The 16,744-nt window shown below is 43.9% G+C and overlaps 2 protein-coding genes across 3 annotated transcripts in view; both read right to left on the bottom strand.

Annotated features, from left to right (window-relative positions):
* Nucleotides 1-2,080: 2,080 nt before the first annotated feature.
* LOC119354587 (ATP synthase subunit delta', mitochondrial-like) lies at nt 2,081-5,128 on the bottom strand. The gene is made up of 2 exons (XM_037621299.1): nt 4,786-5,128; nt 2,081-2,715 (listed from the first exon to the last, which is right to left on the bottom strand). The coding sequence occupies exons 1-2, from the start codon at nt 5,059-5,061 to the stop codon at nt 2,371-2,373; spliced, it is 621 nt and encodes a 206-aa protein (XP_037477196.1). The 5' UTR covers nt 5,062-5,128; the 3' UTR covers nt 2,081-2,370.
* A 5,615-nt stretch (nt 5,129-10,743) lies between these two features.
* Nucleotides 10,744-16,744, bottom strand: part of LOC119354585 (putative casein kinase II subunit beta-4) — a 7,792-nt gene continuing 1,791 nt past the window's right edge. The window contains exons 2-5 of one of the 2 annotated variants that reach the window (XM_037621297.1): nt 12,323-12,541; nt 11,603-11,712; nt 11,310-11,475; nt 10,744-11,137 (exon numbers count right to left, since the gene is read on the bottom strand). In XM_037621297.1, the coding sequence (XP_037477194.1) occupies nt 11,001-11,137; nt 11,310-11,475; nt 11,603-11,712; nt 12,323-12,541 (632 nt within the window). In that variant the 3' untranslated portion in view covers nt 10,744-11,000. The remainder of the gene's footprint in view (nt 11,138-11,309; nt 11,476-11,602; nt 11,713-12,322; nt 12,542-16,744) is intronic. The other variant, XM_037621298.1, reaches the window with a different exon arrangement.

Raw genomic sequence — 16,744 nt, 5'->3', positions numbered from 1 at the left:
CATATGAAAGTTGTGCCTCGTCCGTAGGTTTCTGACGGCGTGTCATACGCCTCATTTGAGCAAACGGTTCAAAAACTGAAGCGAAAACAGTACCGAAAATTGCAAAAATTTCAAAAAAAACTGAATTCCGCAATTTAGTAAATTTAAAACTGCTCTTAAACCGTAACGAATTAGAGAAAATAATAGATATGAAAAAGATGTGCCTTGACGATATCTTTAACCGTGTATCATATGCTTCATTCCGACGAGCGGTTTAGAAAAAACGCGAAAAAACGCTCGCTGCCACTCGTCGTGCGCCGCATCGTTTTCAAAACTGCTCTTAAACCGTGGGGAATTTCGAGAAGTGTTCAACATGACGAAGTTACGCCTAATCCATAGCTTTCCAACCGTATATTACACGCTTCATTTCGATAAACGGTTAAAAAACTAGAGCAAAAAAGGTATCGAAAAAACACTATGTGCAGTTTTTCCGACACGAAGTTCACTATTCTCCGCACTGGAGTACCCTTGCTACAGAAAGTACAGTGCCCTTACATTGAGTGTGTAGTGCGAAAGTGTTATCAGAATAACTATTTTGCTAATATTAACAAAATAGACGGGCTGCTAATATGAGCATGTCCGTTGCAACGGAAGAAGAAAAAATACCACACGACCCTAACTTAATAATCATAACTCAAGACCTCAATAGGTTCATGCTCTTTATTTCAACATGACATCTTATTTGTGTTGCTTATACTCCTTTCCACCCTCGCTGAGGGTGGCTTCGGTGCTCACATAACCATAATGCATTTGAATGTGCTCAATCCAAATGTGTCTCTCTTGGCATAATATGAGAAATTTATTTATTTTTCATGCGAGATTTTGATGAGGCGTGAATGCATTGTTATTATTGGTTTCTTTCCTCTCCAATATGGTTTTGTTGAGGTGCTCATTTACAATCCAGATCAATGTCAATAGGAAAAAAAAGACGGATCATGCGATATTGATTAAAATCACACCACAAGTAGCATTTTAAAAATGTTTAACAAGTAAAATAACATCATATTCAGATTCTACACATTTTTCTAATCAAAATTTATATATAACATGTTAAAATTGAAGTTGGTGTTTAAAAGATATGTAGTATATTTTTTAAAAACATTAGTTTTAGATGGACCTTGGGTTGATTCACCAAAATGTCAAGGGGCTTCTCTTTAATTTCCTGTCACTGTGTACTACTGGTTAATTACCAGAGGGGGACTGCAGGTTAATTAACATCAAATGTAGGGGTTTTTAAAAAAGATGACAGACGGATAGAAGCAATAGCCACTTTATTAATAGGTAGGTATAGATTTACCAAAATGTTAATACCGTACAAACTAGAAAACCGTGAACTGAACCTTGTAAACCAAACAGACCGTATGCTTAGTAGTTAGTAATATCTGCTCGTCCAAGACTGGCAATGGCCCACGTCTATATACCAATGAGAATATAACCAACTGCATGAATCTCAGTAACATATGTAGTAACATCACACATATCTAAATGAAATAGATGATGTGGCAAGTAATAAATGAAGAAAGAGAGGAAGGTAGTAACATAGCTAGTTATTAGTACTATGAATAACATCACACATATCAATGCAAAATGTGTCTATAGCCTAATAAATGAAGTGATATATGTTATCACACATATGTTACTCCTCACTGTAGAGGTGGTAACATAGACTAGTAACATGTTTATGTTACTATTCAATGTTACCATCCATTGTGGCTAGTCTCACATGAATGTTTAAAGAGGTAGTAACATAGACTAGTAACATGTTTATGTTACTACTCAATGTTACTACTCATTGTGGCTAGTCTCACATGAATGTTTAAAGCGCAACCACGTAACAGATTCAAGTTTGAGAAAAGAATGACTACTTTAGCTTCTTTTTCCTCTCAGCCTGCAAGAGTTTAGAGCGTACCTTTCATACGTTTTAGCGAGGAAATAGACATCACAGATACACAGAACATGACAACATGTCTCATCATGGGTTGATAAAAACATGCACAATTTTGAAGAATTCAACTCACCAGGAACCACAACATCACAAACATGAAAAAAATAACTTTGATTATATTTTGACAATTTGACTGCAATTATGAAATGGAAATCAATCAATTCCATTTGAAATGAAGAAATAAAAACCGAAGGCGGCACTGGATTTTGGAACACAGGAAAATATTACCATTACAAAAATCCTCGCAGGAAGAAACAAGTCTTTCTTTGAGATGGAGTATAATTTATTTAAGATCATTCCCTCCACCCTCGTTCATGAGTTTGCCGACTTCGACTCACATTCTAAAGATGCGGATGAAAAGGACATAAAAATGTAAGATGTCATCATCAACCAGTCAATGCAGCACTGAGCGCACTGTGAACATCCACTCCGATCTGAGCTTCCGCCTTCTCTAGGTCAGTCGAGGCTGATCCAAGCTTGGCAGTGAATTCAGCAAGACCTTTCTGGACCAAGCTTTGGTCAATCTGATCAAGGGGGACAGCCTCAACAGCCACAACATCAGCAATGGAGTTTGCATGGATGAATGCAAAGCCACTGCTCACAAAGTACTTTGTAACATCATTTCCCTCATGTACAGACATAACACCAGGCTTGAGCTCTGCAATTGTGGAAACATGGCCTGGCAAAATACCCATCAGGCCAGTTGTAGCCGGTACCATTACCATGTCAACCTGACAATAGCCAAACAATATGAATTAGTGACAAAAACACAAGACCATACCAATGATCAAGAGTAGCACTTTACACGAGCATAAGCATATAGGAAATCAATGTACACAATTTGAAAATCATTCTCCGACCTTCTCCCACCAAAAATGCAGCATCACAAAATTTACTTACCTCAAACACCAAAATTACTTATCAGACAAATAGCAACAATAAAATTGATAGCTAACAACAAAATTGGAAACCTAAAAAAAGTAAATTCAAAGACTCAGAAAAAGAATCAGATAACCAAAGACACTAGGTAACTTAAAGTAAATATTATTAACTGTAGATTAAGTTTAAGAAACGCTTGGTACATCAGACCATAAATTCACCTTCTTGCCGTCTGACAATTTAATTATTCATATCATGATTTGACACAGATTAGAGCATGTTCTACTCCTAGTTCAAGAAACCCACTCATCGCAATAAAAGATGCTACTCCCTCTGATCCCCAAAAACAGTTGCAAGTTATACTATGAGTAGTACCTGCCTCAGTTGTTTTCCCACAACATTTATACAAGATCGGGCGGAGTAGTATTTAAGCAACTCATGACATGTCTTTGATACATTAAGAATAATACAGAAACATTCATAGGTAAACTGGAAACTGTACCGGGGCATTGCTACCAGAAAAGGTCAAGAGAATATATCATGGGAGAATGTTATGATTGTTCCAGACACACAGACTGTTTGTGCAAAACAGTGCAGTAAGTGAATGAAGGTTATCTCAATCAAGAAAATTGACAACAGGTATTATGAGTTAATGTCAGAGAGGGCAAATGTTGTTAAACATTAATATTGGTCCAACTACTGTAGCAACGGTGCACCATATCATGTGATCAGAAGTTCACAACTCATAAATGTAGCCCTATTGTCCTAGATCCACTAACAAGGCTCCAAACTACAGCTAAAAAATAAGAATAATGAACCATATCACAACAAAGGAACAAACCAGAAAGCAAACAGAGCACCAAGGGGCTGTTTAGATATTGCATATGCTAACCCTGCCAATGCATGGGCGAGCCAAAATATTGGCGCTGCTTTCTGCCGCTCACACCCTGGCCGGTAGTTGGCAAAAAAATGAACTACTCCCTCCGTCCTATAATGTAAGACGTTTTTTGACACTACACTAGTCAAAAAGCGTCTTACATTATGGGACAGAGGGAGTAGAAAGCTGGAGGTAGTCAAGGCACGCCAAAGAATTGGCTTCGATCCAAACGGTTCCCATGTACCCGGTCAACGCCAATATTTTGGCTTGGCAGCCTGGGGCGCCAATCCAAACAGCCTCTAAATGCGAAATATGAAAGAAAATCCGTTTTATCGGACTAATACTTAATCTAGGCACTGGGGTAGAAGCTTGGGAGAAGAAAAACATAAGGATACCCACAAAGAGGCATGTCCAATCCTCACGGTACAAATTGAAAAAGAAGATCATAGAAGTTTACTAGGACGCCACTAAGAATTTTACGGCCTGAAGATGCTAGCAGAAATCTAAAGTGCTTACAATTAAAGCATCCACAGCCCCAAGTGAAAACTGCAGGTCCTTGTGGACGGCAATAACCATTAGGAGGACACATGTTCTACTCAGTACAGTCAATCAACATATAAGTCATATGGTGCATGGCACTCCAAAAGGTGAGGTTTGGAATGATCGGGCTTACCCACAGGGACATGAGATTAACTGATATAATCCAACAATCTCACGCAGACTACAAACTGAAGCGCACCCATGCACAGGATCAAGCGCAACAAGCGACCCAACACAACCATTCCACCTGAACAATGACATGAACAAAAGCATCCCATGACAAGACCATACAAGGAACATTCGTGGTTCCTAACCAAATCGCCCCTAGGATTCCACCATCCCGCGGGATGAACCAGATCATAAAGGCCCCTCTCCACACGCCCCTGATCTCCGACCGAAAAAGGAAAAACGGCCGCAAGATCGTGCGAACGGTCGGAACCCTAGACGCACACGCACAGATCTGAGATCGGGAGGTGGGACAACGGGGGAGGTTACGACGATATACCTCCTTGTCGGTGATCTCGGACTTGTAGGGGAGGACGAAGTTGACGGTGAGCTTGGAGGGGATGGAGGCCGGCGTGGGCGGGCGGGGCTTCATGGCCGACATGGGCGTCTGGGGGGGCTCGATGATTGTTGTCACCTTCTTCCACGCCTCCAGGAAGGCGGGGTCCTCGCCCGCCTCCGCGGGCGCCTGCGCCGTCGCGAGGGCCCTGCGGCTCATGGAGCCGCTGCCGGCAGCGGCGGCGCGGGAGGCGAGGCGGCGGGCGGCGTGGCGCAGCATTTTTTTCTCCTCCCTCGTCGGACAGGTACGGGATGGATGCGTGCGACCTGCAGATGGGTGGGTGCTGAATGAATTGGGGTTTCGGCGATTTGGAGAAGGCGACGCTAAGAGGAGTGGCGACATTGAAGGCGTTGTTGCGTTTGGGTTGGGCTGTTTGGGCTGGACCGGGCCGGGCCGGGCGCCTGGTAATTGCGTACATATATTTTGGTGACCTTCTGTTTCACGCAAATCTCAATGATTGTCCTAAAAAAACGCAAATCTCAATGAAATGCAAAATCCAATCTTTCTGAAGTCCTCAACATCCTTATTTCCAGATTGCATCATGCTTCCTCCTCTTCATCCACCATGATTCGAGACCCCGGGCCACTCACAAGAAGCAAAGGAGGGAGACACGCGATGGGGTGGAGGAAGATCACAGGAGAAAATCAGCTAGCGAGACTCTCGGCGGGTAACAACTGTCGGAGAAGATAAAAAAAACCCTAGGTTTTTCGGCAGGGGAATTGGAGCTATCGTGATAGCTGACATATACCTTTTCTTATTATGCACGAAGGGCCTTACTGTTCTCTTGGCGCATGCGGAGGAGATTAGAAATATTTCAGGAGTCAAGGTTTGCAGAGAGGCCCCTACTATCACAAATCTCCTTTTTGTGGATGACTCATTGATCCTCATGAAAGCTAATCAACAAAATGCAGAGACACTTAAATCAATTTTGGACTTATATTGTGTTGCGTCTAGACAAATGTTGAGCGTTGAAAAATCTAGCATATTTTTTAGCCCAAATACGGGTGGGACATTAGAGAACAAATTTGCTCAATTTTGAATATCATGATCGAAGCTCTCAATGATAAGTATCTGGGCATGCCTGCGCATGTGGGGTTAGATAATACGGATTGTTTCCAATACCTGATTGATCGCATTGTTATGAGAATTAGCGGATGGAAAGAAAAGCTCTTATCAACTGGAGGCAAGAAAGTTCTTCTCAAGTCTGTTGTTCAAGCTATCCCAACTTATACTATGTCGGTCTTTAAAATTCCTAAAAAAAATTGTAAAGGAATAACTGACGAGATGTCGCATTTTTGGTGGGGTGATGACGACAACTAGAGAAGGATGCATTGGATGGCGTGGCGGAAATTGTGTCCCAAAAAGCCAAGGCGGAATGGGCTTTCATGACATTCATCTCTACTATTAAAGGAGGATCGAACGTCGTGATGGTTCGACCTCCTCGATGGTTCCACCTCCTCGTCCTATCGATAGGTGCAACCACGTCCTCCCGCTCCCGTAGGATTCCCACGCATAAAAAAGTCTACCGAGAAAATCCACGTTCCAAAGCAGCGAGAAACTAGAAGAGGAAAACCTGCACGTCCTCAACTTCTCCCACGACCTCAAATCCTCAATCTACAGATCTCTTTCCCCAACCTGAACCACCCCGGCACATTCACTCTCCCGCTCCTGCCTCTCCCCATCTTATCCCCAGTCCGATCTAGGGATCAGCCTGATCCCACCCATGTCCATGTCACGATCGGAGGAGCGCCCTTGTCCTTGTCCGGTGGGCACCTCGAGGACGGCCCAGCGCGTGGTCTCACAGGACGACGCTGCAAGGGCATCGGCGGTGCGTGGTAACGGTGGGGCGCGCAACAGTCGATCAGCGCTACAAGGACGACGGCCTTCAATGCAGATGCCGCGGTGGCGGCCACTTCGTCACGGCTGAGTTCGACATCGACCAACCCAGACGTGAGAGCATGGGCCAATCACTATGAGGATTGCTAATGAACACTACTCGTTCCTATAGCAGTCACGGGTTGGAGATGGAGAGATGTTTGAGAAGTGTCCTCTTGCCTCCAGTTTTGTGATATGGTTCTTGGTGATTTCCATATGTGATTGGTCCTTTTGTAGTGTATCAAGATTGTTGTTTCTTCTTCTTATTAGCTGTCATTTGAGATGCGAGGAAAGGAACAGTGGCGATGCACAACCACAGAGATTAGCCCAAACTCTACACAACGCCCCACAGTATGATTGTCATCATCTTGTCAGCGGACACAGCGGCGGCTGCTCACCCATGGAATCATATGAGTGAGGTCTTTTCTCCCTTTCTGAATTCAGAAGCCTTCCACTTCTGTGTATATATGAACTTGTTCTTAATTACTTATTACTACAATATTTGAAACTTTGAATTGTAAGGTGTACGCACGGGTATTCAGCAGCTGTTCTTTGATCCATCTAATATAAAATCAGTACTTTCTATTGCCCCTCATTCCCCCCTCTTTTGATCACACAATTCCGTACAAAATCTTTTTGCGTGTATCTTGCCAAACAGACACAATTCAGGAAACAGGAACTCAATACACTTGTTAATATGAGAATTAGGACTGAATATTATGTATAAAAATTCCTTGCAGAATCTCTGTTCCATTATACGCATATGTTTCTTTTACTTTTCGAGTACTTCTGCACCATCAACTATCAAGTGTGATCACTCACTTCACTAATGTAGTTGCTTGCTAATCTTGATCGCTGTTTCCAGTTTGCCCTGTCATTTGTTGATAATGCAGTCAACTTTATTTCTCTTTAAGCATCGTCGATCATTATATCCTTCTATCATCTCAATGAACAAGAGGGCTAGGAAGCAATGAAAAGTCCCATCTTTTTGTTTGTTTATGAATGTCTGTTTTTTCTTCCTATCATTGTCATGACAATGAGAGAATAGGATGTGGTTTTGTTTTTTCCATGTTAAACACTGACCCACAGCTTAGCTAGATAGGGTCAACCTCTAAGTCTTGTTCGTAAAAAATCAGATACATATTTAAATTGAGGTGAAAACCACTATGAATTGCAGTTGTATGCAACTTTAATTTGACATTACATATACACTATTAATTGGAGTTGTAAGTAACTTTAAATTCACATGACATATACATTTGTGGTCAAACATTTTCTTTAGGTAACACATTTATCTGTACGTGAATCCCATGTCGTATTTTGTGGCCCATGAAAAATCCAAATTACATGTGCCTTCACTTATGGTGCTCAAGATATTACTGTCATAATTATATTTTTTTCAAAGTAGTTCATTGCCGTACATACTGTTCACCAAGAGAATACAAAATTGCATAAAACATGAGCCTGTGTGGTGATCATGCCAGCCTCACAGCTTCCAGATAGGTTAACCTGAGCCCGTAGTGAGGCCATTCTACTCTACTGATTTTGTGGGGTATATTTCCTCTTCCTGGGTTTCTCTTTATGGGCAATGTATTCATCTGTGTCACTGGTATTTGTCATTTACCTATATAGCAATCTTTGATTATTTATTTGATTTTTTACCATCCTTCGTAAACTCTCTTTGAGATGTTCTTCTACTATGACAAACGTTGTGCTCGCTTTAGGATGCACGGGATTTGTGTGTTAATGTGCTACCATTGTTGACTGTGTTTTTGTGATATAAAATATGAGGAAATTCTGATAAATATTGGTGGTACAGTGCTTTCTTCTGAAACATAAAAAGATGTACTTGTCATGTTCTACAAACAAAAAAGGTTTGTTCTATTTTGCTATACAAGCACTTATGTACCTTACATATTCTTTTATTAGCCTAAAATTGTTGCATACTGATGGAAGCGATACTACTACAGATGAGTATATGCCTGTCATTTTATCAAAATTGGTGCGTTATTCGGTGCTCTTTTAATACTATGTGTTATCATCTCTTAAAAAATCCTAAATGTTGAATTTACATATGATTTTTATCTTGTCTCCGAGATAATGTGTCTGCTCAAATATTATTCAAAATTATATCCTTTCAGAGGCAAATAATCCTGGATTTAGTAAAATATTACAAAGCAATATCATTGTCATTCAGTTCACTAATTCATTCATTATGGATAGCGGTAGACGAGGGAGAGAAAATGCTCTTCTAAGATTATAAGAGAGTGTAAGCTATCCTATTGTGATGCATACGATTTGTATTGTGGAGCCGTGAGGCATACTAGCCTCCACTCGGATATAGCATTGCCTAAATTTGTTGTTCCGTGGCAACGCACGGGCATTCGGCTAGTTGTTTTAATTTGGCGATGTTGGCTAAACAAGCTTGGCGTCTCCTTAAGAACCTAGATTCTTTGTGTGCCATCATTTTGCGAGCTAAGTATTTCCCTGATGGAGATTTATTGAATGCAAAGTTAAAAAAGGGATCATCCTTTACATGGCAAAGTATTATGGCGGGGGTTAATACCTTAAAACATGGCTATATTTGGCGAGTTGAAAATGGTCAGAAAATTGACATTTGGGAAGATGCTTGGATCCCTAACTGTGCTAACAGAAAAGTCATCACTCCAAAGGAGCAATATTTGTTATCAAAAGTGTCGGATTTTATTGACTCCTCTTCAAACAGGTGGGATGAGAATCTCATCAGACAGACCTTGTGGCCCGTTGATTCACAGTGGATCCTTGCTATCCCTCTGCCTCAGTTTGATATGCCAAATTTTGTTGCCTGGAGTCATTCTAAGAGTGAGCTTTTTTCTGTTCGATCTGCATATTTTTTTGAGTGGGATTATTAACATGGAAGGAAACTTCGTCGTACTAATGGAATGGGTCGAATAAACTTTAATCCAATTTGGTGTAAGATTTGGAAGTTATCTTGTCCAGCGAAAGTGAAATTTTTTATTTGGCGGACGTTGCATGGTACTCTTTCATGTCGTGTTACGCTTGCTAATAGACACATGAAAGTTTCACCTTTATGCCCTTTTTGTGCTTCTGGTTTAGAAGACACAAAGCATCTATTGTTTCAGTGCCAGATGGCAAAAGTGGTCTGAAGAAGGCTTGGCTTAGACGAGATCATTGCTCAAGCTTGTGAAGTTGATCGTGCTGGAAAGGCGGTCCTCGGTTTTTTGTTGCACATGCCTGACCAAGATTTATCTATTATGGGGTCCTAGAATATTTGATTGTCATTACGTCTTGGTATTTGTGGTGGGAAAGACGTAAATTAGTGCACAAAAAGAGAATTCAAGATGCAAAACAGATTTCAATGGAGATACAAGCTCTTACGGCTAATTATGTTGTTGCTTCCAATCCAAGGGCTTCTATAAAAAGAGGGGGTTGGATTCGTCCCCCAGTGTTTTTTGTAAAACTTAATGTTGATGCTTTTTTTGATCATGATCTTCTTAAAGGTACGGCTGGGACTGTCCTGAGGAACGACAAAGGGAATTTTGTTGCAGGGGTACTTGGAAAATTGATCATTGCGTCGATGCTCTAACAACGGAAGTTTGGGCTCTCAGATTCGGTCTTTCACTAGTACAACGTGCGGGTTGCAATCGCCTTGTTATTAATTCTGATAATTTGAATGTTATTGAAACGATGAATAATAATGGACGGTCAGCAGGAGCAGCGCCGGCAATTTTTGATGATTGCTATTTTTTGACGTGTGATTTTTCTACCTTCAGGTTTCAACATTGTAATAGAAAAGCTAATAAGGTTACGCACGAGCTTGCTAGGTTGGCTAGATTTTCTTCTTATATTTAAAGGAGCTTCTAGAGGGTCCCACAATTCATATGACATCAAATTTTGTCGAGTCATAAAGTGAATGAATAGTTTTTTAATTAAATAAACAAAGAGTTGCCTAGCTGATTTAATTTTCTATAATCCATTTCTTCCAAGTTGGCGTAACATGGCAATCAGATTTGCGGAAGAAATATCTAAACGATAACTGGCATGATATTGTCGACCATAACTTTGATTTCTCGATAGCTGCTGGTTTTGGAAACAGAGGTCCAGATTTACTAGCCAGTAGAGCTGGAATTAGGTTACAACATCGTCTCATGTCTTCTTTTATACCAATATTTCAATGTTAAATAGACCAGACAGGGCACACAATATGGGTGGGCAGCATGATCTGGCGATTGCACTCTTACAGTAGTCTTCCGGGGCCTCTTATCTTTTCCTTCACCTCCGCATCATGGCTTGTGGTTGTGGAGCTTGAAGCCAAATACGCGAGGAACATAGCGCTGCGAGGGCTTCTGGGGCTTGAGGTGATCGTACGTCATCAGAAACAGGTGAGGAAATGTTGTCCCAAAGTAGGCTCCATCAATATCTGGACATGGTCAAGAAAACAGCAGAATATAACAACAAAATAGCAATTTTCTTCAACTATGATATCCCAGTGATGCAGATATGTAAATATTTCTTTGTAGATGACACTCTTTTTTCCCCAGGAGAAAAACACACCAATTTGAGACAGTATAAAAAGAGAGTGGTTAGGATACTGCCTTGGTATTTAGACCGTGGATAGTAGATGTCTTCGCACTTAGGACAGTATATCTTCACTGTACTAGATCGGTGAATATCCGATTGTCCAACTGGTAGACATGGTTGGCCACAGCAATAAACCCGCGGACATCGTCCAAAGTCATAGTTCTTGTATTTCTCCAGCTGCCAAAAATAAGGAATAAAAGTTACCACTTACTACAAATTAAACTTCACTGACATGAGCAAATTTCAGCCTTTCGGAAACAAATATGGGCAAGTACTAGCAAAGCAAGGTTAGCATAACAGTTACCATAGCAGCCAACCCTTTACTGGTCAGAATGTATCGCGCATGAATTAGCCCATACAACATCTCAGCAGCTGATTCCACTAGCTCATTTTGTTCTTCTGTGAAAATATCACCTACATATTCAAATAATCAAGAACATCAGCAATAGCCGTAGGCAATGTAAAAGGAAACATGCACAATACCATGCCATGGACAAGTGAGAGCCATATATTGCACGAAATCAACCAACCAAAGCCCATGCAAAGGATTGATGTTATTTAGTGTGGCAGATAAAACCTTCCATTTATGCTTACAGCAATTGATATGGCACCTTTTACTTCAGCGTTTAACTAGTAAAGAAACAAATCCAAGGGCATTGAGAAACTAAAAAAATCTGTAACACCAAAAATGTATTACCTCCGTCCCAAATTACTTGTCTTAGATTTGTCTAGATAAATCTAACACATATCTAATACAAATCTAACACGTATCTAGAGAAATCTAAGACAGCTAATTCGGGACAGAGGGAGTACTTAGAAACAGAGCCCAAGCAACCAGTAAGTGTTAACATCACTACTAATAAAGGCTTTGAGCATCCAAACTAGTGACGTTAAATGAGTCAAATAATTGTACAGGGACAACACATTTGCATCAGATCAAGTGCAGAAATGCATCTAACATTTCTTCTTAACATACACCCGTCGGGTGGTTTCATTTAAATGAGTAAATATTGAGAACAATTACCATGAGAAGACTCGATATCTAAAATGAGATCAAGAGCATAATCATAATATGGAACTTGACTGCTAAGCCCACAAAGATTGAAGTCATCTTGAATGTAATCATCATCGACTTCACAGAAGAACTCATTCCCTCTTAGGTTGCAATACCATGAAATCCATGAGGTGTCTTCTCCATCAGAGCCACTAACATCTGATGCTTCACTGTCAGATTCAGACTCCCCTGCAACATGAAGAGCATGGAAGCATCAATGCACTTGTTTACAAACTGATTCTCTCTCAAACACACACCTAAATGCAGGTCATTATTTATTAGAAGAAAATGACAAAGGCGGCGCAGCAGTAGACCCCACCAAAGGCGGACCGACCAGAAACAAAAACCAGGCAAAGGGGGGGAAAACCTGTACAAACTAGGCTACTAGAAAAAAAATAGAAAAACAGCAGCATATCTCCTAAGCTAACATAGATGACGCAAATACAACATGCATGCAGAAAATATATACATTGGAGCAACTATAAAAACATAGCTAGCAACAACTATAGCTAACTAACAATATAAAGTGCTACTGAAAGCAGAACTGGAATAACTCAACAGACCTGGAATACACCATAGCAATTAGGAGACAGGTAGATATGCTCTGCATCATACCTCTAAGTACAGTTCCAAAGACAGATATAAGCATTAAGCCAACAATTTTGCATTATGCTCTTGACTTCTAGGCTATAGCATTACTAGGACATGGTACGTGCAAAGCACGTAGAGAAAACTATTCTTATGAATTTTGTAAGAGAAAAGTGCAACGGGTTGGTTTAAGTTCCATGATTATTAGGAGCATCTTACTAAGTAATATAGCACGATTAAAAAAACAATGTTTTGGTAACTATACCGCATTATCTTTATCCAGACCACATTATCTCATCTTTCTAGAACTCTCTCGTGAATCTTCATCTTTCTATTCTTCCTATCTTATCTGGTGTCCACATGAGTTGTCTAGAAAAAGAGCTTAAAACATACTGATGTGACTTGTTCACAGTAGCTACCCGTTGCCCCGTTTGTCATTGCCTCATCAGGTTGGACGGCAGGACAATTGGATGAGGTATACTGTAGCTGCGAATCCAGGCGACTTGAACCATTGAATGGACTTTAATCTGCGACTAGCAGGCAGCAGCTCACAGATTTGCCACTTACCAACCGTCCGATGTAGCATATCTGACGGCTAATACCAAAACCTACTCGTGCACTATAAAGGAGTAAAGATATGTCTAAGGAAACAATATACTAACCCAAGAATTTGTGAGTGGAATCAAACTTAAAGATAGAGCAATAGCTTCTTCAAAGCAGAGCAGTATAAAAAAAGGGCAGCCCGGTGCACGCAGCTCCCGCTTGAGCAGGGTCCAGGCAAAGGTCCGGCCGCTTTGGGTCTATAGTACGCAGCCTTTCCCTATATTTCTGCAAGAGGCTGTTTCCAGAAACAAATTTAATTTTCCCAGATGTTTTTACACCTTAAGCCACTGATATACTGATAAGTATTTATAGTCGAGCCATGAGGGTGCATTCCGTCTAAGATGGCTATTGGAGCAATTTAAGTATAATGATTGAAAACTTATGTATTTCTGCACCCAATTTGTATGATTCATGCAGAAAACAAGCAAATGAGAAAAGCATCTAACATAGAAACTAATGAAGCCTAATGATAAGGTTTTTGTTATGACCGGGCAGACTTATGCCCGTAGGAGGCCCACTGGGCAGGTTTAGTTAGGGGCTTAGCCCGCAAGTTATCTATTTTATTTTCCATCGTAGTTATATATACTAGTTGTAAGACTCTATGACAATCAAGCAATAAGAATAAATCTATTGCCCGGCTCCTAGAGGAGCCGGACCCTAACCCTAGCCGCCTCCTGCTCCTTGTGTCGCCGCCTCCTCCCTCGCGCACGACGGGGCCTAGCCGCCGGCGGTCGCGAGCTTCGTCACGCCCAGCACCCTCCTTCCAATACAACCTATGCCCTAGACCTGGTAGGGTCCTAGCTCCTACCAATTTGGTATCAGGTAGCTTAGGTCCGATCATGTCTGCTCCACCACCCACCCCGCCGCTGCACACCTCGCTCCTGTCCACCGCCGCCGCCCTCTCCACCGCGCCGCTGGCGCTTCCCACCGCCGCTGCCGACCTCCCCACCGGCCAGTCGCCGCCCCTCACCGCGCCGCCTGCTGCCGTCTACTCCCCGGCGGAGATCACCGGGGTGCTTAACGACCTCGTCACCGCCGTCCAGGGCATCCGCCTCTACCTGGCCAGGCCTTATGGGCAGCCGCCGCCCTTGCTGCTGGCCGCCGCGACCGGGCCAGCCGCCCTGCCCTGGTACGCGGCCACCACGGCACCGATCGGGCCTCTACACCACCACTGGCCCGGTCAGCCGCCGCCCGCCGTCGCCCCCCACTGGTCGCAGTGGCCGGCCCCGGCGATCGCCGCGCCCCCGACGCCTTCCGGGTCCGGGGCAGCTGCCGGCCCCACCGCCGCCCGCTGACGCACCGCAATGGCCACAATGGCCGGCCCCGGCCCTCGCTGCGCCTCCCACGCCACCCGGGTTCGTGCCGCCGCAGCCGTAGCTGCCGGCCCCGCCACCGCCCAGCACGGGACCCGGGTCACCCACGCAGGCAGGCATCCCGATCCAGCATGTGCGCTTCCCGCCGTCGCCGTCCCCAATACCGGCCTGGCTGGCCGATCATCGCCGCCACCCGTCTACACATCGGCTGGAGAACCGTCGGCGCCCACTCTGCAGTTCGGCGATCCCTCCGGTTCGGCGGGGCACTCCACGGGCCACGGCCATGCTGACCGGGCGCGCCAATCCTCGCTGCTTCGCACCTTGGAGCCAGTCGGCCACGATGCTCCGACTCAGACACCGCCGCGGTTTGCCAAACTGGACTTCGCCACCTATGACGGCACGGAGGACCCCCTCAACTGGCTCAACCAGTGCGAGCAGTTCTTTCGCTGGTAGCGCACCCTCGCCTCGGAGCGTACCTGGCTCGCCTCCTACCACCTCCGCGGCGCGGCACAGACCTGGTACTACGCCCTCGAGCAGGACGAGGGCAGCATGCCTCCTTGGGAGCGCTTCCGCGAGCTCTGCCTCCTTCGCTTTGGGCCACCGATCCGCGGGAGTCGCTTGGCGGAGCTCGGCCGCCTTCCCTTCACCTACACTGTTCAGGACTTCGCCGACCATTTCCAGGCCCTGGCTTGCCACGCGTCGGGCGTGACGGTACAGCAGTGGGCCGACCTCTTCGTTGGTGGACTTCCGGATCACATCTGCGTGGACGTGGAGCTTCGGGGACCCCAGGATCTCCAGACGGCCATGTATTACGCCCGCGCCTTCGAGTGCCGCGCCCAGGCCATGCAGCTGGCGAGCCCTGCTTGAGGAGGCCGCCAGGCCGCCAGCCAGTCCCCCGTGCCGGGCCGGCCACCCCCGGCCGCTCCGGTGACCACTGGGCAGACTTATGCTGGGCAGGTTTAGTTAGGGGCTTAGCCCGCAAGTTATCTATTTTATTTTCCATCATGGTTATATATACTAGTTGTAAGACTCTATGACAATCAAGCAATAAGAATAAATCTATTGCCCGGCTCCCAGAGGAGCCGGACCCTAACCCTAACCGCCTCCTGCTCCTTGCGCCGCCGCCTCCTCCCTCGCGCACGACGGCGCCTAGCCGCCGCCGGCCGCGAGCTTCGTCACGCCAAGCACCCTCCTTCCCCTACAACCTACGCCCTAGACCTGGTAGGGTCCTAGCTCCTACCAGTTTCCCTAATCCAATGGCCTATGGGGCATTTAGTTTGGGACTTGGTGGTGGCACACATTGCTCTACACAAGCAACTCAGAGTCGAAAAGACTTCTGATGTAACAAGACAAGTCTCAAACTTGAGGATCTATTTTATTTTTCTTCTTGTTGGGAGAGATTAAATTCGGTAGGTTACTTTGCTAACATTAAAAAAAGGTGATTTGACACTGCGATAATCTAGAATTGCGCAAAGCATGCACATTTTGAGCGTCTTACATTAGTTTACAGAGGTAGTATTTGCAAATAGAATCAAAGTATTGCAGATAGTAGTTAAAATAAAACGAGTAAACATATGCTCCGTGAGCTCATATACCAACATCTCAAAACACCCAAAGAGATGATGAGGTAACAACATCACTAAACGCAGCTACACAACCCACGATCACCTTCAGAGAATCTTAGCAAAACTGAAAATTCAATATGCGTATACAACAGCAAACCAACCTTCTCAATCTGCAGGTAACACTTTTTTGGTGGTAGATGCAAATAACACATCCAAAAAGCATCTCGGAAGGACGGTCCGATGGAGCTCGCGACTCCGGAGCCCCCACCCCGCCACCACCACTTCCTCCCCTCGTCCGTACCATCCTTCGGACGCGCTGCTAG

Source organism: Triticum dicoccoides, chromosome 2A (genome assembly GCF_002162155.2).
Source record: "Triticum dicoccoides isolate Atlit2015 ecotype Zavitan chromosome 2A, WEW_v2.0, whole genome shotgun sequence".
NCBI classification, from domain to species: domain Eukaryota; kingdom Viridiplantae; phylum Streptophyta; class Magnoliopsida; order Poales; family Poaceae; genus Triticum; species Triticum dicoccoides.
Note: the sequence above shows the minus strand (reverse complement) of the source record. Positions and strands in the feature narration are given on the sequence as shown.

Bases quoted from the DNA above. Each gene is read 5' to 3' on its own strand.
- LOC119354587 (XM_037621299.1), bottom strand. From the start codon at position 5,061: ATGCTGCGCCACGCCGCCCGCCGCCTCGCCTCCCGCGCCGCCGCTGCC. The intron at 2,716-4,785 runs GTATATCGTCGT...GGCTATTGTCAG, and splicing joins CCGAGATCACCGACAAGGAG to GTTGACATGGTAATGGTACC.